At 33.2% G+C, this 25,104-nt stretch overlaps 5 protein-coding genes across 9 annotated transcripts; all 5 read left to right on the top strand.

Annotated features, from left to right (window-relative positions):
* Nucleotides 1–440: 440 nt before the first annotated feature.
* LOC105280485 (chymotrypsin-1) lies at nucleotides 441–19,281 on the top strand. 2 transcript variants are annotated; one of them, XM_026968171.1, is made up of 5 exons: nucleotides 441–1,402; nucleotides 1,552–1,865; nucleotides 2,291–2,539; nucleotides 2,686–2,790; nucleotides 19,067–19,281. In XM_026968171.1, the coding sequence occupies exons 1-5, from the start codon at nucleotides 1,357–1,359 to the stop codon at nucleotides 19,094–19,096; spliced, it is 744 nt and encodes a 247-aa protein (XP_026823972.1). In that variant the 5' UTR covers nucleotides 441–1,356; the 3' UTR covers nucleotides 19,097–19,281. The 2 variants fall into 2 exon arrangements, with proteins under 2 accessions (XP_026823972.1, XP_019887587.2); XM_020032028.2 differs by lacking the exon at nucleotides 19,067–19,281 and having other exon boundaries at nucleotides 444–1,402; nucleotides 2,686–3,012.
* Nucleotides 4,114–19,281, top strand: LOC109611042 (chymotrypsin-1-like). 4 transcript variants are annotated; one of them, XM_026968166.1, is made up of 4 exons: nucleotides 4,114–4,550; nucleotides 18,098–18,411; nucleotides 18,564–18,812; nucleotides 18,962–19,281. In XM_026968166.1, exons 1-4 carry the CDS (start codon nucleotides 4,505–4,507, stop codon nucleotides 19,094–19,096), a joined length of 744 nt encoding a protein of 247 aa, XP_026823967.1. In that variant the 5' UTR covers nucleotides 4,114–4,504; the 3' UTR covers nucleotides 19,097–19,281. The 4 variants fall into 4 exon arrangements, with proteins under 4 accessions (XP_026823967.1, XP_026823960.1, XP_026823961.1 ...); XM_026968161.1 differs by lacking the exon at nucleotides 4,114–4,550 and adding an exon at nucleotides 17,432–17,952; XM_026968159.1 differs by lacking the exons at nucleotides 4,114–4,550; nucleotides 18,098–18,411; nucleotides 18,564–18,812 and adding exons at nucleotides 5,269–5,713; nucleotides 6,208–6,456.
* Nucleotides 7,527–9,086, top strand: LOC105280441 (chymotrypsin-1-like). Its single transcript, XM_011341008.2, has 4 exons — nucleotides 7,527–7,758; nucleotides 7,913–8,226; nucleotides 8,453–8,701; nucleotides 8,846–9,086. The coding sequence occupies exons 1-4, from the start codon at nucleotides 7,713–7,715 to the stop codon at nucleotides 8,984–8,986; spliced, it is 750 nt and encodes a 249-aa protein (XP_011339310.1). The 5' UTR covers nucleotides 7,527–7,712; the 3' UTR covers nucleotides 8,987–9,086.
* Nucleotides 13,637–14,480, top strand: LOC113561620 (chymotrypsin-2-like). The gene is made up of 2 exons (XM_026968176.1): nucleotides 13,637–14,009; nucleotides 14,159–14,480. The coding sequence occupies exons 1-2, from the start codon at nucleotides 13,863–13,865 to the stop codon at nucleotides 14,291–14,293; spliced, it is 282 nt and encodes a 93-aa protein (XP_026823977.1). The 5' UTR covers nucleotides 13,637–13,862; the 3' UTR covers nucleotides 14,294–14,480.
* An 83-nt stretch (nucleotides 19,282–19,364) lies between the features above and the next one.
* Nucleotides 19,365–25,038, top strand: LOC105280438 (chymotrypsin-1-like). Its single transcript, XM_011341005.2, has 7 exons — nucleotides 19,365–21,191; nucleotides 22,416–22,729; nucleotides 22,884–23,132; nucleotides 23,282–23,407; nucleotides 24,312–24,542; nucleotides 24,624–24,718; nucleotides 24,780–25,038. Exons 1-7 carry the CDS (start codon nucleotides 21,146–21,148, stop codon nucleotides 24,889–24,891), a joined length of 1,173 nt encoding a protein of 390 aa, XP_011339307.2. The 5' UTR covers nucleotides 19,365–21,145; the 3' UTR covers nucleotides 24,892–25,038.
* The last annotated feature ends 66 nt before the right edge of the window (nucleotides 25,039–25,104 follow it).

Raw genomic sequence — 25,104 nt, forward strand, 5'->3', positions numbered from 1 at the left:
CAAATTTGTATTGATGAAACATGATGAAATAAATAACACCTTTAACGCCTTTTTTAGAATAGGGCTACGGGCTAGAACTTTTTCATTTCCGAGTTTACGGTATTTTCAATAGCAGAGAACTCTAGGCAATATAAAAAATAATGATATCATCAACTCAGAACTCCTCTGAGAAGAAAAACATTTTAAACTCAAGAACTTTTTCATTTCTGAATTTACGGTATTTTCAATAGCAGAGAACTCTAGGCAATATAAAAAATAATGATTTCAACAACTCAGAACTGCTCGGAAAAAGACAAAATTTCTAAGGGTAGAACTTTTTCATTTCTGAGTTTACGGTATTTTCAATAGCAGAGAACTCTAGGCAATATGCCAATTAATAATATAAACATCTCAGAACTCCTCGGAAAAAGAAAAAATTTTTAAATAAATAATAGATGAATATTATTATTCGAAAACATTATTAACATTGAAAAATAAAATGTGTTGTACTAGTAATAAATAAAATTCGCAAGATTTGGCTTTTAGAAAATATCGCGAAAGTAAGTAATGAAATTAATTAAAGTGTGAAATGCGGATATCTTCCAAGTTTTTTTACTCTAAATGGCAGATGTGTGCAAAGGTTAAATAGAAATATGGAATAAATATGCGAACGAAATTATAGAGATAGCTATTTTACTCTATTTTTCATTAATTAAATTCAAGAAGTTGCGTTTATCACATAATAAGCGATTTAAACAAATGTTTTAATATATTTAAGATATTTTATCAAGCTACTATTTACATGTTCGCCTTTATGGTTGTTATCTTTGCTGCACAAATATTTTGTTTTTAGCTATAATTGTGTATAATAAATGTTTTTATTATACACAAGTTGTTGGTGCATGCATTTCATGTCCATAATTTATATTAAATTTTCCTAAATTTTTATATCCATTATACTAAGTTTTTATATATTAAAATAAATACTTTAAATTAGTTTTTAACAAATTCAATTAATAACTTTCCAGCATCATATGCTTTACTTAAATATAATAATCTACATAGTGGTGATAAAGAAATTAATCGTATCTTAATAAAGAAATATCTCGTATTTTTAATCACATGTTTCTCATCATTATGTTATATATAATTCTTTTTCACTTAATTTCTTACATTGCGACGTAATTGAGTCTACAATGTTTGATTTTGCTACATCTGTATCATCAAAATACAGGATACCAACGTCATTGCTTATTTACTGTAACAGATACCATCTGTTCGCCGAGGTCGAACATAGATATGAATGCAATATAAAAAGGAAGTGAAAATTGTCAGTTTCACTTCCAGTTTCGACTCGGCTTGCATTGACCATCAAGCATGTTGCCCTTAACCGTCTTCTTGGTGCTCGGCGTTCTCGCGCAGCGTAAGTAAAGACTCCCTTGTAGTTTGGAAGGTCTTATACTAATCCTTTCTGTTTTATCGCTTCCAATATATTCTGAATATTTAAACTATATGTTTTCATCACTCTAAATATTATTATATTGTTTAACAAACGTTTGCATTGGCTTACAGAGACGTTCGCTGACGAACCGGAAGCGATCGTCGGCGGTCAGCGCGCTGCCCCGGGTGAATTCCCGTGGCAGTGCTCCTTGAATGTGAATGGCCAACACATCTGCGGCTGTTCCATCATTGGTCCTAACAAGATTCTGACTGCGGCCCACTGCTTGGATGGTATCGTTAGACCACCCTACAGCAATCTTCGCGTCCTTACTGGAAACATTAACATCAACCAAGGAAGTTCTCATGGTGTGAGAAGCGCACGCATACATCCCAACTACATCCCGACCGCATCGGCATCCTGGGTGAACGACATTGCTGTCATCACTGTAAGTAGTATTTTGTTACGTATCAACCCAGATAACATTTTTTGCTAAAGCAGAGTAGTGCAATCTATTTGCTGGCAATTGTTGCTGTCATGTTGCTATAATAATGACAGAAATTAACTTTTGCCACACTTTTGTTGACATAATGCCATAATTATATATTTTTCACCGCAACTGTTGCCCCAAAGGTGCTGTAAAGTTGCTGTTTCGTGTTTCTTTGCTACCAATATTGAAACAAATGAGGACTCACCTTGTTGCCATTTTGTTTGCAACATTTCTGAGCAAATTCTTAGCAAAATACTTGCAAAATGTTATGTGGGAAGATAAATAAGTACGTTTTTACAATTTTAAAAACACTAAAATATGGGTTTTTTTTCTGGCCGTGTTTTTTTTCATTCCACGTAATTTATCGATTTTACTCATTTCAGCTTCAAGGATCAATCCAATACAATCAGTACCAAAGTCCTATTCCTCTGTGTAATTCTGCGCCAGTACCTGGTACGCGATGTACTCTGTCTGGATGGGGATTGACTTCTGCGAACGGACGAGCTTCTTCAGTCCTTCTCAAGATGGATCAAGCCCTCGTTTCCACCGATGTTTGCCAGCGGAGGATCGGAGCTAGACTTACCCAGAGTCATTTGTGCGCGTTCAACCAACGTGGAATCGGTGCTTGCCAGGTAAATTTCTGGAAACACCTCTATCGCTGAATATTTTGAAATGCTTTTTCTGTCGTAGTAAATATTAATTCACCAATTTGTACATTATAACTGCTAAAAATTTTCGATTAGATAGAAATTAACCGAAACATCTTCGTATTTCTCAGGGTGACAGCGGCGGCCCACTCGTATGCAACGGCATGCAATACGGTATTACTTCTTTCGTCCTTCCTTGCGCTCTCGGGGAACCTGATGCTTATACCAGCGTCTACCATCATCTCAACTTTATTAATTCATCTTAAGCAAACACATCTTGGCACGATATAAATTGGCATAAATATACTTTCGATGTACCACCTAAATTATTATTAACGCATCGTCGGAATGCGTCTGTCGTGGGATAGTACACGACAATGTGTTTTCGTCGATTGCGCTTGTGAAGTAAACAAAATTGTGTTCTTAATGTTCTAATAAATCATTAATACTTAAATCTATGATCGTTGAATTTTTATTGTAACTTAAGTACCTATTGGAACAGAGAAGAGTTAATTGTATATATAGTTATTTTAATTTTATTAACATAGACGAAAAGATCTTATTATTGATCAGTGTTAGTGTCGCAGTAGAAAACAAAGAGAAAGATATAATGTTTGTTCATATGATATTTGACACAAAGTTGCCAAACTAATAACAATGTATATCTTATTAATAATGATATTACTGCGATGCATGTCTCGCTTATTAATTCTGCAGAGCGATAACATGTATAATACATACATACCTATCAACTTAATGTTTTCAGCAAATATTATACAAGATAACACAAGATACTGAATGCGTAATTTCAATACATGACAATGTGTGTTGTGTGGGAATGTTAATGTCTAAAATATAATTCTTTAACAAAACATAAGCAATAGACATTTTTTAATCTCCTTTTTTATGATTTGTTTGTTGAAAAACTTTCTCTTCGTTTTTACCAAATCTTATAAATTTTTAATTATTTGTTCAAATGTATCCCATAATTCTTTCTTAGATTAATATTTTTCATTGCATTTTATTCACAGATTTATATTTACTTTATATTTTCACTTGACGATTATATAAATTATATAAGATAAATAAAATATCATTAGTATATATATCTTGAGACTATTAATATATATTTAATTTACCGCTATATATCGCAATAAATAAATATGTTTCGTAAGATTTCGGTTTTGGAATATATCGCGAAAGCAACGTAATGAAATTACTTAAAATGCGGATATCTTCCATGTATATTTATTCTAAATAATGGCAGCTGTTTACCAAGATTAATTAGATATATTGAATAAATATGCGAACGGGGTTACTTCAATCTATTTTTCATTGAAGAGATTGCGTTTATCGTATGATAAGCGAACTAAACAACTTAATATATGTAAGTATTTTATCAAAATACTATTTATATGTTTCCTTTTTATCTTTGCTATCTTTGCAGCAAAAAATATTAATTAAATCATTTTATTACATGAAAAGTTGTTGCAAAAGTTGGTGCATGTATTATTTTACGTCTATATAATTTATAGTAAATTTTCCTAAACCATAGTCATATACATTCTACCAATGTTTTATATATTAATACATTCGCGATCGACAAAATGTAGTTTTCCAGCATCTTATGCTTTGTTAAATGAATAAACTAAGTAGCAATAACAAAAAATTACATGTCTCGTATATTTAATCGCATGTTTAATCATTATGTGATGTATAATATAATTCTTCTTCATTTAATTTCTCATATTGTGACAACTAAGGCTGCAATGTTTGATTTTGCTACATCTGTATCATCAAAATACAGGATACAAACGTCATTGCTTATTTACTGTAAGAAATGCGGTCTGTTCGCCAAGGTCGAGCATAGATATGAATGCAATATAAAAGGAAGTGTAAATTGTCAGTTTCGCTTCCAGTTTCGAACTTGGCTTGCATTGATCATCAAGCATGTTGCCCTTAACCGTCTTCTTGGTGCTCGGCGTTCTCGCGCAGCGTAAGTAAAGACACACTTGTAGTTTGGAAGGTCTTATACTAATCCTTTCTGTTTTATCGCTTCCATATATTCTGAATATTTAAACTATGTTTTCATCACTCTAAATATTATTATATTGTTTTAACAAACGTTTGCATTGGCTTACAGAGACGTTCGCTGACGAACCGGAAGCGATCGTCGGTGGTCAGCGCGCTGCACCGGGTGAATTCCCGTGGCAGTGCTCCTTGGTTGTGAACAACCAACACAGCTGCGGCTGTTCCATCATTGGTCCTAACAAGATTCTGACTGCGGCTCACTGCTTGGAAGGTATCGTTAGACCACCCTACAGCAATCTCCGCGTCCTTACAGGAAACATTAACATCAACCAAGGATCTTCTCACGTTGTGAAAAATGTACGCTTACATCCTAACTACATCCCGGACGTATGGGCAGCCTGGGTGAACGACATTGCTGTTATTACTGTAAGTTGTATGCTGTTATACAGGGTGATTCGTATAAAGCGACCGATTTAATTATTAGTGAAATTTGAAGACATATGAAAAAAGAGTTTATACCGATATGTTCAGTACAAAGGGGGACACCACATAACGGATACGATTATTTTATGAGTGGAGGCGGTTGAGGACGTTTCAAAGTCAACTTCTTTTTTTTAATGGGATGCTGTATTTTTTATTTTATAGGATTACTATCCTATTTTAATATAAATTCAATGATACATTACATAAAAACATTCAAGGTCAATCAAGGCCAAAAATACATGATAAAATAAAATTCAAATGTATGATCTGTATATCCGTTTGTCGTTCGCTTTGGCTCTCAGTATGTCTAGGTCTATGTTTATGAGCTGTGTTTTCTTTGGAAACTGCTATCATAATGTTATTATTACGAAGATTGTAAGGACAAGTGATGCTTACAAACGTCGTGAGTGCCAAAGCGAACGCAGCCTTAGTATGAGATTAGTCGTAGCACTGAACGTAATGGCTAATTACAATAATTCACAAATTGTAGACATTTTGATAACTTTTGGTGAATGTGGAAAAAATGCAGCTGAAACTGCAAGAGTATTAAATGAACGATATCCAGATCGACATAGACATAGTGCCCGTTCAATATTACGGATTATATCACGAGCAAGACAATTCATCTGTGTCGTCGTGTTCAAGGTCAAAACTTTGAACATTTATTGTGAAGAACAGAAATACAGATCATACATTTGAATTTTATTTTATCATGTATTTTTGGCCTTGATTGACCTTGAATGTTTTTATGTAATGTATCATTAAATTTATATTAAAATAGGATAGTAATCCTATAAAATAAAAAATACAGCATCCCATTAAAAAAAAGAAGTTGACTTTGAAATGTACTCAACGCCTCCACTCATAAAATAATCGTATCCGTTATATGGTGTCCCCCTTTGTACTGAACATATCGGTATAAACTCTTTTTTCATATGTCTTCAAATTTCACTAATAATTAAATCGGTCATACACATATGTATATACTCATACATACATATCTTACTATTTATATCATACTATACACACATTTCTACAGTTTTAAAAACATTAAATTATGCTCATTATTCCTTTTTCTCGCTGTTTTTTTTTTCATGTTGTACGTTCTATGTATTTTATCGGTAGTTTACTCATTTCAGCTTCAAGGAGCAATCCAATACAATCAATACCAAACGGCTGTTCCTCTTGCTAACACTCCGCCAGTTCCTGGTACGCGATGTACTCTGTCTGGATGGGGATTGACTTCTGTTCGTGGACGACCTTCTCCAGTCCTTCTCAAGATGGATCAAGCCGTCGTATCCAATCAAGCTTGCCAGGAGAGTCACGGACTTAAACTTACCGAAAGCCACATGTGCGCGTTCAACAGACGTGGAATCGGTGCTTGCTCGGTAAATATCTGGAAACGTCTATGGCTGAGTCTATTTTGAAATAATTTTTATATCGTAACAGGTATTAATGTACTAATGTGAACAGTGTACGTGTTAAACAATTTTTACGATTAGATAGAAATTAATCGATTATCCTCGTATTTCTCAGGGTGACAGCGGCGGCCCACTTGTATGCAACGGCAAGCAATACGGTATCACTTCTTTTGCTCGTCCTTGCGCTGTTGGATTATCTGATGTTTATACCAGCGTCTACCATCATCTTCAATTTATTAATTCATCTTAGGCAAACAAATCTTGGCACGATATTAATTGGCATGAATACTTTCGATGTATCGTCTAAAAAATTATTGTCAATAACGCATCGAAGGAATGAACTGTGTGGGATGGCACACGACAATGTGTTTCCGTCGATTGCGCTTGTGAGTAAACAAAATTGTGTTCTTAATGTTAATAAATAATCTGTAATTAAATCTATGATGGTTGCTGAAGTTTTATTTTTAACGAAAGTACCTACAAGCTGGAGCAGAGAATCGAGTTAATTGTATATATAGTTATTTTAATGACATTGTGTACATTTTATTAATAATGATATTACTGTGATGCGTGTCTCGCTTATTTTGATATTACGTGTCAAATTCGCAATTTAATTCGGCACATGTATATAATACATACATACCTATCAAGTTAACGCGATCTCAGTAAATGTTATGCCTAATAACAGAAGATACTAAATGCGTAATTCTCTTAATACATGACAATATGTGTGTGGTATTAATGTCTAAAATATAATTCTTTAACAACACATAAGCTAGAGACATTTCTTAATCTCCTTCGTTTATTATTGCTTAATTGTTTCGATAAAAGTTCTCTCCGTTTTTAGTAAATCTTATAAATTACTCTTATAATTTTTAATTAGTAATTTTCCAGTATCTTATGCTTTGTTAAATGAATAAACTAAATAGCAAGAACAACAAAAATACATGTCTCGTATATTTTATCGCATGTTTTTTATTATCACTATGTATATGTAATATAATTCTTCTTCATTTAATTTCTCATATTGTGACAACTAAGTCTACAATGTTTGATTTTGCTACATCTGTATCATCAAATTACAGGATACAAACGTCATGGCTTATTTAAAAAATGCGGTCTGTTCGCCAAGGTCGAGCGTAGATATGAATGTAGTATAAAAGAGAAGTGAATATCGTCAATTTCACTTTCAGTTGCGACTCGGCTTGCAGTGATCATCAAGCATGTTGCCCTTAACTGTCTTCTTGGTGTTCGGCGTTCTTGCGCAGCGTAAGTGAAGACCCACTTGTAGTTTGGAAGGTCTAATAATATTCCCTTCTGTTTTCTTGCTTCCCTATATTCTGAATATTTAATCCATGTCCTCTTCACTCTTTATATTGCTTAAATATTATATTGTTTAACAAACGTTTGCATTGGTTTACAGAGACGTTCGCTGACGAACCCGAAGCAATCATCGGCGGTCAGCGCGCTGCACCAGGTGAATTCCCGTGGCAGTGCTCCTTGGTTGTGGATGGCGAACACAGCTGCGGCTGTTCCATCATTGGCCCTAGCAAGATTCTGACAGCGGCCCATTGTTTGAATGATGTCGTTGCACCACCCTACACTAATCTCCGCGTTCTTACTGGAAGTATTATCATCAACCAAGGATCGTCTCATGTTGTGAAAAGCGCACGCATACATCCTAACTACATCCCGGACATATCGGCAGCCTGGGTGAACGACATTGCTGTTATTACTGTAAGTTGTATGCTGTTATATATCAAGAGAAATAAGTATATATAAATATACATATACATATATATAAATATAAATATATACATATATATATACACCATACATGCATATATACACACACAGTTCTACAGGTTTAAAAACATTAAATTATGCTCATTATTTATTTCTGGCCATGTTTTTTTTATGTTAAGTATTCCATATATTTTATCGGTTATTTCACTCATTTCAGCTTGAAACACCAATCCAATTCGACAAATTCCAAACGCCTATTCCTCTTGCTGACTCTCCACCAGTTCTCGGTACGGTATGTACTCTGTCTGGATGGGGATTGAAGACTGTGCTCGGAAATCCTTCTAAAGTCCTTCTCAAGATGGATCAAAGCATTGTTTCCAACCAAGTTTGCCAGAATAATCACGGACTTAAAGTTACCGAAAGCCACTTGTGCGCGTTCAACAGACGCGGAAGCGGTGCTTGCACGGTAAATATGTGGAAACGTCTATGGCTGAGTCTATTTTGAAATAAGTTTTATATCGTAATAGATATTATTGCACTAATTGGAACAGTACACCTGTTAAACACTTTTTACGATTAGGTAGAAATTAAATATCCTCGTATTTTTTAGGGTGACAGCGGTGGCCCACTTGTATGCAACGGCAAGCAATACGGTATTAATTCTTGGGTCCTTCCTTCATTGAGTTGCGCTCTCGGACCTGATGGTTATACCAACGTCTATCATCATCTTCAGTTTATTAATTCATCTTAGGCAAACAAATTTTGGCACGATATAAATTGGCATGAATACATTCTGAAACTGGTTAGATGAACATTATGCTCATAGGTGGATTGGTCGAGGAGGACCGGTTTTCTGGCCTCCAAGATCGCCCGATTTAACGCCTCTTGATTTTTATTTATGGGCAACTTTAAAAAATAAAGTTTACAGTACAGAAGTAATCTCGCTTGAAGATTTAAAGCAACGAATTACTAATTCAGTTACTGAGATGCAACAAAATTTTCAGGAATGTCGTACTGTAACAAATTCTGTACTACGTCGATGTCTAGCTTGTATCGATGTGCAAGGACAACATTTTGAAATGCGTCACTAAATCATTGCGTAGATAATTTATATTTTTGTGAAAAAATCCGTTGTTACTTATCTCATATTTCTTTTCAATATTGGTTTATAACTTTGTAATAAAGCAATTCTAAGCAAACTCGATATAAGAATTTTTTCTTATTTCCACTAGTAGAATATGCTCCCGCAGTTTGTCGGTTAAAACCCGGGACACCCTGTATAGTCATTTTAATTTTTCAAAAACTTTAAATAATTCGCCAGTGAAGAATGATGTGTAAAATAACTTTATTAATGACCTAGCTGACGACAATTCGGATCGAAATGGCACTACGTTTCGGCTGAAGTTCCAGCCCTTTTCAAGTGCAACGAAATTAAAGTAAGAAGTTACATTCTAAAAATTAAAACAGAACAAATGTTAACTCGCAATAAACACCACTAAAACAATATATTAAAACCGTAAAATACAAACTGGCAGAATGTAACTTGAAAATCCCCTCAGCGGTGGACAGAACACAACGACAAACTCAGACAAAGGTCCATCGGCATCTGAGAGAAATCTTGTTATGAGAATCTCAACAGTCGAGTCACATTTCAAACACGCATCAAAATATTATCATATATGGCAGGTGAGTTCTCAGTATCATTCTGAATTGTCGTCAGCTAGGTCATTAAAAAAGTTATTTTACACATCATTTTAATTTTATTAACTTGGACGAAGAGATTTCATTGATCAATGTTATTCGCAGTATAAAGAAAAAGAAATATATACAATATTCATACGTATTTAACTCAGTGAACTAATAACATTGTATATCTTATTAATAATATGATATTACTGCGATGCATGTCTCGTTTATTTTGGTATTACATGTCAAGTTCGGAATTTAATTCGGCACATCGATAACATTTATAATACATATACATACCCACACAGAACAAAATATTCATTAAATATCTAATAAATATCTACATATCTATTTGATGTCCATATCTATTATGGATAACGTATCGATATTTAATAGATATACAAAATATCTATATCTCTAGAATAACTAGGGGGGATATCTCTTGGATATTTATATATTATTTATATATATATCCATATTCACCAAATAATTATTGAAGATATCTATTTGATATTTACATATTATTCACATATCCATGTCTATTACGAAGCTATCAAAGATATCTATAAGATGTTCTTTATATCCATGGTCCATGGAGATTCCCGCCTCTGATTCACCAAGCGACCGATAGATGGCCAGGCTAGGCGTGACGTTCTCGCAAGAAACATTTGCGTTATCACCTTATAAATAACCATCCGGAAAACCGATCCAATACTCTTTTCTTAATATTTCTTAATAAATCATGGTGACATTATAATCACATTTCTGTCATATAGTATTTCTGCAATCAAAATTTTGTTCAATTTTTACTATTTATGTGCAATTAAATGTATATTTTCTTATTGATATTTTATTTATATTTATATCTATGTTATTTTGCAATTTTAGAGTCATGTTCCATTTATTGTCTTATACTAACGATATCATGAATGAATATCCACGGAGAAATCCACTGAATATTAATATATATGCACTAGATATCTATTATATATATAAATATCCCGAAGATAGTGATGTAGATGTTCAATAGATATTGGTCTACATATCCTATGAATATTTATGCAACCTCGTATTGCGGACATTTGGATATTTAAGACATGTCCACTGGCTGTTTCCTACATATTCATGGATATCCATATATCCACCAAAAATATCCAGTAGACATCTAATACAAATTATTTTCTGTGTGGGTACCTATCAGGTTAACGATCTCAGTACATGTTATGCCTAATAAACACAAGATTCTAAATACGTAATTCTCTTAATACATGACAATAGGTGTGAGGTATTAACGTTTAAAATATAATTCTTTAACAACACATAAGCTAGAGACATTTCTTAAACTCCTTCGTTTATTATTGCTTTGTTTCGATTAAAGTTCTCTCCGTTTTTACTAAATCTTATAAAGTTTTAATTATTTATTCAAGTGTACATCCTTTCTTACTTCATTTTTCATTGTTAGCATTTTATTTGTAGATATTTCTTAATCATATTTTCACTTAACGATTATATAAATTATATAATACAAATAATAAAATAGCATTAGTATATCTTGACTATTAATATATATTTTATTTACCGTTATATATCGCAATGACTAAATTTCGCAAAATTTCGCTTTTCGAAAATATCGCGAAAGCAACGAAATTAATTAAATTAATTAATTAAAATGTAAAATGCGGATATCTTACAAGTTTATTTAAATTAAATAATAGCAGCTGTTTGCCAAGGTTAACTAGAAATATGGAATAAATATGCGAACGAAATTATAGAGATAGCTACTTCAATCTATTTTTCATTAATTATTGAAGAAGTTGCGTTTATCACATTAGAAGCGAATTATACAACAATTTAATATATATAGTAATTCTATCGAAATACTATTTACATGTTTGCTTTCATCTTTGTTATTTACTGCAAAAATATTAATTTTAAACTTTACATCTTTTTTTATATACGAAAAGTTGTTGGTGCATGTATTCTATGTCCATAATTTATACTAAATTTTTCTAAGTCATATCCATTTTATCAATTTTTCCTATATTAACTCATCCTCTCATATTAACTCATTCGCGACCGGCAATGTATTTCTACGTCATTTTTAAATCTTTAGCTGGTTGCTGACGACATAGTTCTAAGATATGTGTTAGTTATCACGAGTTACGTGTATTTTACAATGATTAACAAGGGAACCTCGCGAACTCGAAAATTCTGATTTTGATGAAACTTTATGTACATGTAGGGGGGGGGGGGTTAATAGATGAATTTAAAAATTTTCCGTTGCGGCCCAAAAACGGTTTTAAGGGGTGAAACCACCCTTCATATGTAAGGCGGCTTTTTGCTTTCCTTGATATATCTCGAAAAAAATTCGACATATCGAAAAATGATTTATACAAAACTTTCATAGTACAAACGCCTCTATTTAACCACGTTACTAAAATTTTTTAAAAATTACTTTTTTTCATAAATTTTAAGACTTTATTATTTCTTATTACATCTTTACATGTTTAGCACTTTCAATTTTAATATTTACAACTTTATAACTTATCAAGTTTTTCAACTTGTATTTCTAACATCTAAATTTTTTGAATTTTAAACAAGAAGTACTTATAAGTATGATATGATAAAGTGATATTTTTCATATTTTCTCCCATTTTAATAAGAGAACCTTGCGACTTTCAGCTAGGCTCTCGCATCGGAACTAGTTGCGAATATGGTAAAATAAATACTGTAAATAATTTTCTCGCAGATTTAATTACTAATTTTCCAGCATCTTATGCTTTGCTTTAAATGAATAATCTAAATAACAAAAATAAAGAAATTACGTGTCTCGTATATTTCATTGCGTGTAAACTCATCATGATGCATGTAATATAATTCTTCTTTATTTAACTTTTCTCACGTTGTGACAATTAATTTTTCTGCAAAGTTTAGTTTTGCCACTTTTGCATCTGTATCATCAAAATACAGGATGCAAATGTCATTGCTTATTTATTGTAAGAAATGCCGTCTGTTCGCCGAGGTCAAACATAGATATGAGTGCATGCAATATAAAAAGGAAGTGTAAATTGTGGGTTTCGCTTCCAGTTTCGAACTTGGCTTGCATTGACCATCGAACATGTTGTCCTTAACTGTCTTCTTAGTGCTCGGCGTTCTTGCGCAGCGTAAGTAAAGACCCACTTGTAGTTTGGAAGGTCTAATAATAATCCCTTCTATTTTCTTGCTTCCGTATATTCTGAATATTTAATCCATTTTCTCTTCACTCTTTATATTGCTTAAATTAAATTGTTTAACAAACGTTTGCATTGGTTTACAGAGACGTTCGCTGACGAACCCGAAGCAATCGTCGGCGGTCTGCGCGCTGCCCCGGGTGAATTCCCGTGGCAGTGTTCCATGACTGTGAATGGTCGACACAACTGCGGTTGTTCCATCATTGGCCCTAACAAGATTCTGACTGCGGCCCACTGCTTGCATGGTATCGTTGCACCACCCTATAGCAATCTTCGCATCCTTACAGGAAACATTAACATCAACCAAGGATCTTCTCACGTTGTGGAAAGTGCACGCATGCATCCTGACTACATCCCAACCAGAGAGGCAGCCTGGGTGAACGACGTTGCTGTTATTACTGTAAGTTGTATGCTGTTATATATCAAGATAAATAAGTATACATATACACATATGTATATACTCATACATACATATCTATATACACACATTTCTACAGTTTTAAAAACATTAAATTATGCTCATTATTCCTTTTTCTCGCTGTTTTTTTTTTTTTTTCATGTTGATCGTTCCATATATTTTATCGGTTATTTCACTCATTTCAGCTTAAAACATCAATCGAATTCAACGAATTCCAAACGCCTATTCCTCTTGCTGACGCTCCGCCAGTTCCTGGTACGATATGTACTCTGTCTGGATGGGGAAGAACTGATATGCTGGGACTGGGACCAGCTTCTCCAGTTCTTCTCAAGATGGATCAAAGCCTTGTTTCCAACCAAGTTTGCCAGGCTAGTCACGGACTTAAACTTACTGAAAGCCACTTGTGCGCGTTCAACGGACGCGGAATCGGTGCTTGCTCGGTAAATATCTGGAAACGTCTATGGCTGAGTCTATTTTGAAATAATTTTTATATCGTAATAGATATTAATGTACTAATTGGAACAGTAGACCTGTTAAACAATTTTTACGATTAGGTAGAAATTAATCGAAATATCCTCGTATTTCTTAGGGTGACAGCGGTGGCCCACTTGTATGCAACGGCAAGCAATACGGTATTACTTCTTGGGTCCTTCGTTGCGCTCGCGGGAAACCTGATGCTTATACCAACGTCTACCATCATCTCGACTTTATTAACGAATCTTAGGCAAATATATCTTGGCACGATATAAATTGGCATAAATACGTTCGATGTACCATCTAAATTCATATCAACGCATCGAAGGAATGCGCTGTCGTGTTGGATGATACCCGACAATTTATTTCCGTTGATTGCGCTTGAAGTAAACAAAATTGTATTCTTAATGTTAATAAATTATCTATAATTAAATCTATGATGGTTGAATTTTTATTGTAACATAAGTACCTAGAAGCTGAAACAGAGAAGAGTTAATTGTATATATAGTTATTTTAATTTTATTAACGTGGACGAAAAGATTTCATTGATCACTGCGTTATTCGCAGTATAAAGAAAAACAATATATACAATATTCAGTCATATTTAGTTCAGTGAACTATAATAACATTGTATATCTTATTAATAATGATATTACTGCGATGCATATCTCGCTTATTTTGGTATTACATGTCAAATTCGCAATTTAATTCGACATATTGATAACATATGTATAATACATATATACATATAAAGTTAACGATCTCAGTAAATGTTATGCCTGATAACACAAGATTCTAAATACGTAATTCTCTTAATACATGACAATAGGTGTGAGTTATTAACGTTTAAAATATAATTCTTTAACAACACATAAGCTAGAGACATTTCTTAAACTCCTTCGTTTATTATTGCTTTGTTTCGATTAAAGTTCTCTCCGTTTTTACTAAATCTTATAAAGTTTTAATTATTTATTCAAGTGTACATCCTTTCTTACTTCATTTTTCATTGTTAGCATTTTATTTGTAGATATTTCTTAATCATATTTTCACTTAACGATTATATAAATTATATAATACAAATAATAAAATAGCATTAGTATATCTTGACTATTAATATATATTTTATTTACCGTTATATATCGCAATGACTAAATTTCGCAAAATTTCGCTTTTCGAAAATATCGCGAAAGCAACGAAATTAATTAAATTAATTAATTAAAATGTAAAATGCGGATATCTTACAAGTTTATTTAAATTAAATAATAGCAGCTGTTTGCCAAGGTTAACTAGAAATATGGAATAAATATGCGAACGAAATTATAGAGATAGCTACTTCAATCTATTTTTCATTAATTATTGAAGAAGTTGCGTTTATCACATTAGAAGCGAATTATACAAAAATTTAATATATATAGTAATTCTATCGAAATACTATTTACATGTTTGCTTTCATCTTTGTTATTTACTGCAAAAATATTAATTTTAAACTTTACATCTTTTTATTATATACGAAAAGTTGTTGGTGCACGTATTCTACGTCCATAATTCATACTAAACTTTCCTAAGTCATATCCATTATACCAATTTTTCCTATATTAACTCATTCGCGACCGGCAACGTATTTCTACGTCATTGTACAATCTTTAGTTAGTTGCCGACGACATAGTTCTAAGACATCTGTTATTTATCACGAGTTACGTGTATTTTGCAATGACTAAGACTTTATTATTTCTTATTACATCTTTACATGTTTAGCACTTTCAATTTTAATATTTTCAAATTTATAAATTTTCAACTTTTTCAACTTGTATTTCTAACATCTATATTTTTAAAAATTTTAAATAATAAGTAATTATAAGTGTTATACAGGGTGTCCCATGGGAAGTTGCTGAAAGTAAACGATTGGTTCTCCCCTCCATGACTTCAGAAAGGATCTTACGGTTAACGGTCGTTCATCTGAGTGTCCGCAGTTTTATTCTGGTTGTGGTAGATGCAAGTCCGTGCACGTCAAAATGAGTAATCTGACGACGGAAGAAAAGATTTATCTTGTCGAGTGCTTCTTTTCCAGAGGAAAAGTTTATAGCAATGCTTACAGGGGGTTTCGTACTAAATACGGAACACATAAAGTTAAGAGCGAAAACACGCTGAAAAGGTTAGAATTTATTATTTCTTTAAACGTATGTGTTACGTCACTCCATTTTTTGGCAATAAATCTGCATTAAAATAATGTTTTGTGTTATTTTTATCAGAATTATCGATAATTTTATGCAGTATGGAACTATCCAAGACCGTAGACATGATCTGCCAGGTCCTTCTGTGTCTGTAGCTGCAGAAGAAAACATTGAAGATATTAAGAAGTATTTTGAAGAGAATCCAAATTCTTCCATTCGGAAAGCTACCCAAACTCTTGAAATATCCAAAACAACGTTACACAGGATTTTAAAACATTTCCTGAAAATGCATCCCTATAAAATAACATCGCATCAATTGCTAACCAAACGCGCTATGACGAAACGTGTGGAATTCTGCAAGACGATAAATGGAATGTTTGAAGATGAAGAACTTGATGCAAAATTGATAATTTACACGGACGAAGCACATTTCTGGCTAAATGGTTATGTTAATAAACAAAATTATAGATTTTGAGGGTCGGAAAATCCCAACGTTTCCCTGGCTAAACCTTTACATCCACAAAAAATAACAACATGGGCTACAATCTCGGTAAAAGGAATTTATCTGTAATTGTTCGAATCAACAGTCACTGGTGAAAGTTACAAGCAGCTTCTCGAAACACAATTCTTCTCTCATGCAAAAAAAGAGGCCTGGTCAGAGGATTTCATTTCATGCAGGATGGAGCGACACCACATCGAACCCAGGAGGTCTTCGAAACAATCCATAAAGTTTATGGCAATCGAGTCATCGGTCTGGGATACCCCAAATTTGTCCAGGGGGGGCTAGAATGGCTACCGTACTCGCCGGATTTAAATCCATGTGACTTCTTTCTTTGGGGATACATTAAGGACCATTGTTATGCCGGAAATCCAGAACCAGTGTCAGATTTAGTAGTAGCTATTAAAAAGGTCGTCAGCAACATTAAAGACGACATTTTAGAAAAAGTTTTCACAAGTTTTCGTAAAAGAATTGATTTTTGTACAAATTCAGATGGTGCACACTTTGAAAATATTTATCATTAGCTTACTTGATTATTAACATATTTTTCATTAATAAAATAAACTGATATACATTTTGCTAAATTTTATTTATACCCATTAAAAACTGCAGACTTTCCTCTTTCCAACGCAATTTTTATTTTTTCAATAACTGCATACGTTTAAAAATGACAGCTGATTAGTTTCAGCAACTTCCTATGGGACACCCTGTATATGATAAAATAATATTTTTTATATTTACTCCCATTAATAAGAGAACCTTGCGGCGTTCAGCTAGGCTCTCGCATCAGAACCGCCAGTTGCGAATATAAAATAAATACTGTAAATAATTTTCTCGCAGACTTAATTAGTAATTTTCCAGCATCGTATGCTTCAATGAATAAACTAAATAACAGAAGCAATAACAGAAAAATTATATGTCTCGTATACTTTATCGCATGTTTTTTATCATCACTATGTATGTAATATAATTCTTCTTCATTTAATTTCTCACTTTGTGACAACTAAGTTTGCAATGTTTGATTTTGTTACATCTGTATCATCAAAATACAGGATACAAACGTCATAGCTTATTTACTGTAACAGATACCATCTGTTCGCCGAGGTCGAACATAGATGAATGCAATATAAAAGAAAGTGTAAATTGTGGGTTTCGCTTCCAGTTTCGAACTTGGCTTGCATTGACCATCGAACATGTTGTCCTTAACTGTCTTCTTAGTGCTCGGCGTTCTTGCGCAGCGTAAGTAAAGACACACTTGTAGTTTAGAAAGTCTTATAATAATCCTTTCTGTTTTCTTGTTTCTCCATATATTCTGAATATTTAAACTATATTTTCATCACTCTAAATATTATATTGTTTAACAAACGTTTGCATTGTTTTACAGAGACGTTCGCTGACGAACCCGAAGCGATCGTCGGTGGTCAGCGCGCTGCACCAGGTGAATTCCCGTGGCAGTGCTCCTTGGTTGTGGATGGCGACCACGTGTGCGGCTGCTCCATCATTGGCCCTAACAAGATTCTGACTGCGGCTCATTGTGTGGATGACGTCGTTGTACCACCCTACAGAAATCTCCGCGTTCATACTGGAAACATTTACATCAACCAAGGAAATTCTCATGTTGTGAAAAGCGCACGCATACATCCTAACTACATCCCGACCGAACAGGCAGCCTGGGTGAACGACGTTGCTGTCATCACTGTAAGTAGTATCTTGTTACATGTCAAGATTAAGCACGTTTTTACAATTTTAAAAACACTAAAGTATGGTTATTATTTTTTTCTGAGTATGTTTTCTTCATGTTGATCATTCCATAATTTATCATAATTTATCGGTTATTTTATTTATTTCAGCTTCAAGGATCAATCCAATACAACAACGTCCAAAGGGCTATTCCTCTTGCTAACACTCCGCCATCGGTTGGTACGATATGTACTCTGTCTGGTTGGGGATTGACTGCTCCGAATGGACGAGTTTCACCATACCTTCTCAAGATGGATCAATCCCTGGTTTCCACTCAAACTTGCGAAAACAGACACGGAATGAGACTTACCGATAGCCACTTGTGCGCGCTCAACAGACGCGGAATCGGTGCTTGCTCGGTAAATATCTGAAAACGTCTATCGCTGAATATTTTGAAATAAGTTTTTTATCGCAATAGATATTAATGCACTAATTTGAACAGTATATACTTGTTAAAAAATTTTGACGATTAGATTAGAAGTAACCGAAGTATCTTCGTGTTTCTTAGGGTGACAGCGGCGGCCCACTTGTATGCAACGGCAAGCAATACGGTATTACTTCCTGGGTCGCTTATTGCGCTCTCGGGGAACCTGATGTTTATACCAACGTCTACCATCATCTCAACTTTATTAATTCATCTTAAGCAAACACATCTTGGCACGATATAAATTGACATAAATACGTTCGATGTACCATCTAAATTCATATCAACGCATCGAAGGAATGCGCTGTCGTGTTGGATGATACCCGACAATTTATTTCCGTTGATTGCGCTTGAAGTAAACAAAATTGTATTCTTAATGTTAATAAATTATCTATAATTAAATCTATGATGGTTGAATTTTTATTGTAACATAAGTACCTAGTAGCTGGAACAGAGAAGAGTTAATTGCATATAGTTATTTTAATTTTATTAACGTGGACGAAAAGATTTCATTGATCACTGCGTTATTCGCACTATAAAGAAAAAGAAATATATACAATATTCAGTCATATTTAGTTCAGTGAACTATAATAACATTGTATATCTTATTAATAATGATATTACTGCGATGCATATCTCGCTTATTTTGGTATTACATGTCAAATTCGCAATTTAATTCGACATATTAATAACATATGTATAATACATATATACATATAAAGTTAACGATCTCAGTAAATGTTATGCCTGATAACACAAAATACTAAATACGTAATGCTCTTAATACATGACAATATGTGTGTGTATATTAAACATAGAAAATATAATTCTTTAACGAAACAGAAGCAAGAGACATTTCTTAATCTCCTTTTTTTATTATTGCTTTGTCGAAACAAGTTCTCTCCGTTTTTACTAAATCTTATAAAGTTTTAATTATTTATTCAAGTGTACATCCTTTCTTACTTCATTTTTCATTGTTAGCATTTTATTTATAGATATTCCTTACATATTTTCACTTGACGATTATATAAATTATATAATAAAAATAATAAAATATCAGTAGTATATCTTGACCATAAATATATATTTTATTTACCGTTATATATCGCAATGACTAAATTTCGCAAAATTTCGCTTTTCGAAAATATCGCGAAAGCAACGAAATTAATTTAATTAATTAAGTAAAATGTAAAATGCGGATATCTTACAAGTTTATTTAAATTAAATAATAGCAGCTGTTTGCCAAGGTTAACTAGAAATATGGAATAAATATGCGAACGAAATTATAGAGATAGCTACTTCAATCTATTTTTCATTAATTATTGAAGAGGTTACGTTTATCACATATAAACGAATTAAACAAATATTTAATATATATAGTAATTCTATCGAAATACTATTTACATGTTTGCTTTCATCTTTGTTATTTGCTGCAAAAATATTAATTTTAAACTTTACATCTTTTTTTATATACGAAAAGTTGTTGGTGCACGTATTCTACGTCCATAATTAATACTAAATTTTCCTATATTAACGCATTCGCGACCGGCAATGTATTTCTACGTCATTTTACAATCTTTAGCTGGTTGCCGACGACATAGTTCTAAGATATCTGTTATTTATCACGAGTTACTTGTATTTTGCAATGACTAAGACTTTATTATTTCTTATTACATCTTTACAATATGTTTAGCATTTTTAAATTTATAAATTTTCAAGTTTTTCAACTTGTATTTCTAACATCTACATTTTTTTGAATTGTAAACAATAAGTAATTATAAGCATTATAGATAAAGTAATATTTTTTACATTTACTCCCATTAATAAGAAAACCTTGGGGTGTTCAGCTAGGCTCTCGCATCGGAACCGCCGGTTGCGAATATGGTAAATACTGTAAATACTGTAAATAATTTTCTCGCAGATTTAATTAGTAATTTTCCAGCATCGTATGCTTAAATGAATGAACAGAAGCAATAACGGAAAAATTACATGTCTCGTATATTTTATCGCATGTTTTTTATCATCACTATGTATGTAATATAATTCTTCTTCATTTAATTTCTCACTTTGTGACAACTAAGGCTGCAATGTTTGATTTTGCTACATCTGTATCATCAAAATACAGGATACAAACGTCATTGCTTATTTACTGTAAGAAATGCGGTCTGTTCGCCAAGGTCGAGCATAGATATGAATGCAATATAAAAGGAAGTGTAAATTGTCAGTTTCGCTTCCAGTTTCGAACTTGGCTTGCATTGATCATCAAGCATGTTGCCCTTAACCGTCTTCTTGGTGCTCGGCGTTCTCGCGCAGCGTAAGTAAAGACACACTTGTAGTTTGGAAGGTCTTATACTAATCCTTTCTGTTTTATCGCTTCCATATATTCTGAATATTTAAACTATATTTTCATCATTCTAAATATTATATTGTTTAACCCTTCGTGGTCACACTTCTAGAAAATCACGTAATGGTCACATGGGGTCCAATAGACTCCACCAACTTTAAATGGTTGCCGTGTTTACACTATTCATTCAATTTGAATTACAAAATTACATAATAAATTTGAAAACTTGTATAACAAGGAGAAATAGGCTTTTTATGCCAATTTTAATTGTAACATAACTAAAAAAATTCACGAATTTAGAAATCGTGAAAAACCGAGTTTTTCACTAAAAAAATTATAACTTTTTAAATTTTTATTATTTTGCGATACAAATTTAGGGTCATATTGTGGAGATGTAATACTTTAATTTAAAAAATAGTGTTATAATGCACGTTTCAAAAAAGGTATTTATTTTCAGACTTAAAGTGGATCATTTTCGAGATAAATGAAATCTACAATTATGGAAAAATAAGTGTACCCAGATAGCAGAGAGAGTTCAAAAAGAATTCATTTGTCATGTCACCAATTCTGAGTTCATTTTCAGATGCAAAAAGAGTTCTTAGAATTCTTTTTGCATCTGAAAATGAACTCAGAATTGGTGACATACAAGTGAATTCTTTTTGAACTCTCTCTGCTATCTGGGTGTTTATATAACATAGAACATTATTATTATTACAAGTATTGTTAATAATTATTTGTATTTTCAATGTCATTCAACAACGAATTTTGAAACTCACGACTCCGTAAATCATATGCCATCTATAAGTGTAAATAAATGCTTATAACCTTTGTAGAAAAAAATTACTCGGTCTTTAAACTTGCACTTACGTTTTTCCACAGATAATATGTGCGAAAATCACAAAAACAAAATTTTCCAAATTTTTGATACCAAATTACAAGTTGGTCACACAGGGGGTCCGGAAGACCCCAGCACGCGGGAAATGTTATTTGAATAATTGCTATTTCTATACTAGTGCGCTGCGGGCGATACCTAGTATTAGAACGGAAAACGAGTACTTGAAGCTACCGGTAAATGGCAGTAAAGAGTTAATTTTCAATTTAGAACAGAAAGATATAAAGCCTTAAACTTTCGTTGGAGTCTTTTGGACCCCGAGTGACCACGAAGGGTTAACAAACGTTCGCATTGTTTTACAGAGACGTTCGCTGACGAACCCGAAGCGATCGTCGGTGGTCAGCGCGCTGCACCAGGTGAATTCCCGTGGCAGTGCTCCTTGGTTGTGAATGGCGCCCACGTGTGCGGCTGCTCCATCATTGGCCCTAACAAGATTCTGACTGCGGCCCACTGCTTGGATGGTGTCGTTGTACCACCCTACAGCAATCTTCGCGTCCTTACTGGAAACCTTAACATCAACCAAGGAAGTTCTCATGTTGTGAGAAGCGCACGCATACATCCTAACTACATCCCGACCGCATCGGCATCCTGGGTGAACGACGTTGCTGTCATCACTGTAAGTAGTATCTTGTTACATGTCAAGATTAAGTACGTTTTTACAATTTTAAAAACACTAAAGTATGGTTATTATTTTTTTTTCTGAGCATGTTTTCTTCATGTTGATCATTCCATAATTTATCATAATTTATCGGTTATTTTATTCATTTCAGCTTCAAGGATCAATCCAATACAACAACGTCCAAAGGGCTATTCCTCTTGCTAACACTCCGCCAACGGTTGGTACGGTATGTACTCTGTCTGGTTGGGGATTGACTGCTCCGAATGGACGAGTTTCACCAGTCCTTCTCAAGATGGATCAATCCCTGGTTTCCACTCAAACTTGCGAAAACAGACACGGAATGAGACTTACCGATAGCCACTTGTGCGCGCTCAACAGACGCGGAATCGGTGCTTGCTCGGTAAATATCGGAAAACGTCTATCGCTGAATATTTTGAAATAAGTTTTTTATCGCAATAGATATTAATGCACTAATTTGAACAGTATATACTTGTTAAAAAATTTTGACGATTAGATTAGAAGTAACCGAAGTATCTTCGTGTTTCTTAGGGTGACAGCGGCGGCCCACTTGTATGCAACGGCAAGCAATACGGTATTACTTCCTGGGTCGCTTATTGCGCTCTCGGGGAACCTGATGTTTATACCAACGTCTACCATCATCTCAACTTTATTAATTCATCTTAAGCAAACACATCTTGGCACGATATAAATTGACATAAATACGTTCGATATACCATCTAAATTACCTATCTAAAATAATTATCAACGCATTGGAGGAATGGCTGTCGTGTAGGATGATACACGACAATGTATTTCCGTCGATTGCGCTTGTGAAGTAAAGAAAATTGTATTCTTAATGGTAATAAATAATCTATAATTAAATCTATGGTGGTTGAATTTTTATTATAACATAAATACCTAGAAGCTAGAACAGGGAAGAGTTAATTGTATATATAATGTATAATTATTCTAAGTTTAATAACTTGGACGAAAAGATTTCATTATTGATCAATGTTAATCACAGTATGAAACGAAGAGGAAGATATATGTTTGTTCATATGATATTTGACACAAAGTTGCGAAACTAATATACGTATGATATTACTGCGATGTATGTCTCACTTATTTTGGTACTACATATCAAATACGCAATTTAATTCGGCACAGCGATACGCGTGTATATACATATCGGTCAACGAACTCGACAAATATTATACATGATAACAAGATACTAAATACGTAATTTTTCTCAATACGTAACATATTGATCTTTTTACAAATCAATGTTATACAATCTTGCAATATACAAATACAATTGCACAATAACATTGCATAAGAACAGAATTTTTCGATTATTAATCGTGACATAAGGTCTTGAAGACAATGGAGTATTATCGATCAAACATCTGTCATCAGGTCTTGTAACTAACTATAAGGCAAGTTCTTCGACGCAATTTTTAACATTGTAATGAAATAATAAATATTTCGTATTATTCAATATTTTCATACGTTTCTGTGAAACTTTTATTCTAGAAACTCAAGTTGTTATCATATATACGTGATCCTTTTGTAAATATCATGCAAATATTTCTATTACGCAGGTATGGATATCTCCAATAAGAGAAAAGTGGAACAACAAATTGAAGGTATTTCTCCCAAAAGTAATTCAAAATTAAATGAACAATTGGATCAATTAAATTCAGTTTATGGTAGAAAACTGCAATCACCGATACTTGGCCACCGTTTTCAATTTCCTGATTTACCAAAAAATCATGTATCATGCATAGCTTTGGATACATCTCTTTTGCAGGTAAGATTAATTAACTATTTCTATTAAAATCGAATTTTATCGCACTTTGGTGATTTTATTATCAAGATTTCTTGTCCGCAGATTCCCGTTTATACTCATTTGAAAATATACGACTTGAAGCCTGTGCACCGGCCGCGAATGCCTTCGATATTATCAGCGTTGCATTTACCGCTTTCGTAAGTATTTTCCATGCTTTGATATTGTTTAGATATTATAACACTATTTTATATATTTTAGGGAAGATATCGCACTTAGTAAATCCTCAAAAGAAGTATCTACTGCACGAATGAGCGAGGAAGGCCAAATATCTGCCTCGTATAATGCTAAAAATACTATGAGAATTGAATAAAACCTGATCAATGACAATCTTGGACGTGCCAGATTCGTTGCAATAATTAATCACCGCGAAGCTCCGAAAATAGACATTGAAAAAGCTGTCCATGACGTTTGCATTGTAACAATATGCATACTTATAAATAAAAATTTTATTATGTTTTCAATTTTATCAAGAATATCCTCATTTCCAACACATTCGAGAGATCAAATTAATCAAATATACCAG

The sequence above is a fragment of the Ooceraea biroi genome, chromosome 1 (genome assembly GCF_003672135.1).
Source record: "Ooceraea biroi isolate clonal line C1 chromosome 1, Obir_v5.4, whole genome shotgun sequence".
In the NCBI taxonomy this organism is placed as follows: Eukaryota; Metazoa; Arthropoda; class Insecta; order Hymenoptera; family Formicidae; genus Ooceraea; species Ooceraea biroi.

Bases quoted from the DNA above. Each gene is read 5' to 3' on its own strand.
- LOC105280485 (XM_026968171.1), top strand. From the start codon at position 1,357: ATGTTGCCCTTAACCGTCTTCTTGGTGCTCGGCGTTCTCGCGCAGC. The intron at 1,403-1,551 runs GTAAGTAAAGAC...ATTGGCTTACAG, and splicing joins GCTCGGCGTTCTCGCGCAGC to AGACGTTCGCTGACGAACCG. The intron at 2,791-19,066 runs CATCATCTCAAC...ACCAACGTCTAC, and splicing joins ATGCTTATACCAGCGTCTAC to CATCATCTCAACTTTATTAA.
- LOC113561620 (XM_026968176.1), top strand. From the start codon at position 13,863: ATGCTGGGACTGGGACCAGCTTCTCCAGTTCTTCTCAAGATGGATCAA. The intron at 14,010-14,158 runs GTAAATATCTGG...CGTATTTCTTAG, and splicing joins GCGGAATCGGTGCTTGCTCG to GGTGACAGCGGTGGCCCACT.
- LOC105280438 (XM_011341005.2), top strand. From the start codon at position 21,146: ATGTTGCCCTTAACCGTCTTCTTGGTGCTCGGCGTTCTCGCGCAGC. The intron at 21,192-22,415 runs GTAAGTAAAGAC...ATTGTTTTACAG, and splicing joins GCTCGGCGTTCTCGCGCAGC to AGACGTTCGCTGACGAACCC. The intron at 24,543-24,623 runs GTAAGATTAATT...TCTTGTCCGCAG, and splicing joins TGGATACATCTCTTTTGCAG to ATTCCCGTTTATACTCATTT.
- LOC105280441 (XM_011341008.2), top strand. From the start codon at position 7,713: ATGTTGCCCTTAACTGTCTTCTTGGTGTTCGGCGTTCTTGCGCAGC. The intron at 7,759-7,912 runs GTAAGTGAAGAC...ATTGGTTTACAG, and splicing joins GTTCGGCGTTCTTGCGCAGC to AGACGTTCGCTGACGAACCC. The intron at 8,227-8,452 runs GTAAGTTGTATG...CACTCATTTCAG, and splicing joins ACGACATTGCTGTTATTACT to CTTGAAACACCAATCCAATT.
- LOC109611042 (XM_026968159.1), top strand. From the start codon at position 5,327: ATGTATGATCTGTATATCCGTTTGTCGTTCGCTTTGGCTCTCAGTATG. The intron at 5,714-6,207 runs GTCAAAACTTTG...TACTCATTTCAG, and splicing joins TCTGTGTCGTCGTGTTCAAG to CTTCAAGGAGCAATCCAATA. The intron at 6,457-18,961 runs GTAAATATCTGG...CGTGTTTCTTAG, and splicing joins GTGGAATCGGTGCTTGCTCG to GGTGACAGCGGCGGCCCACT.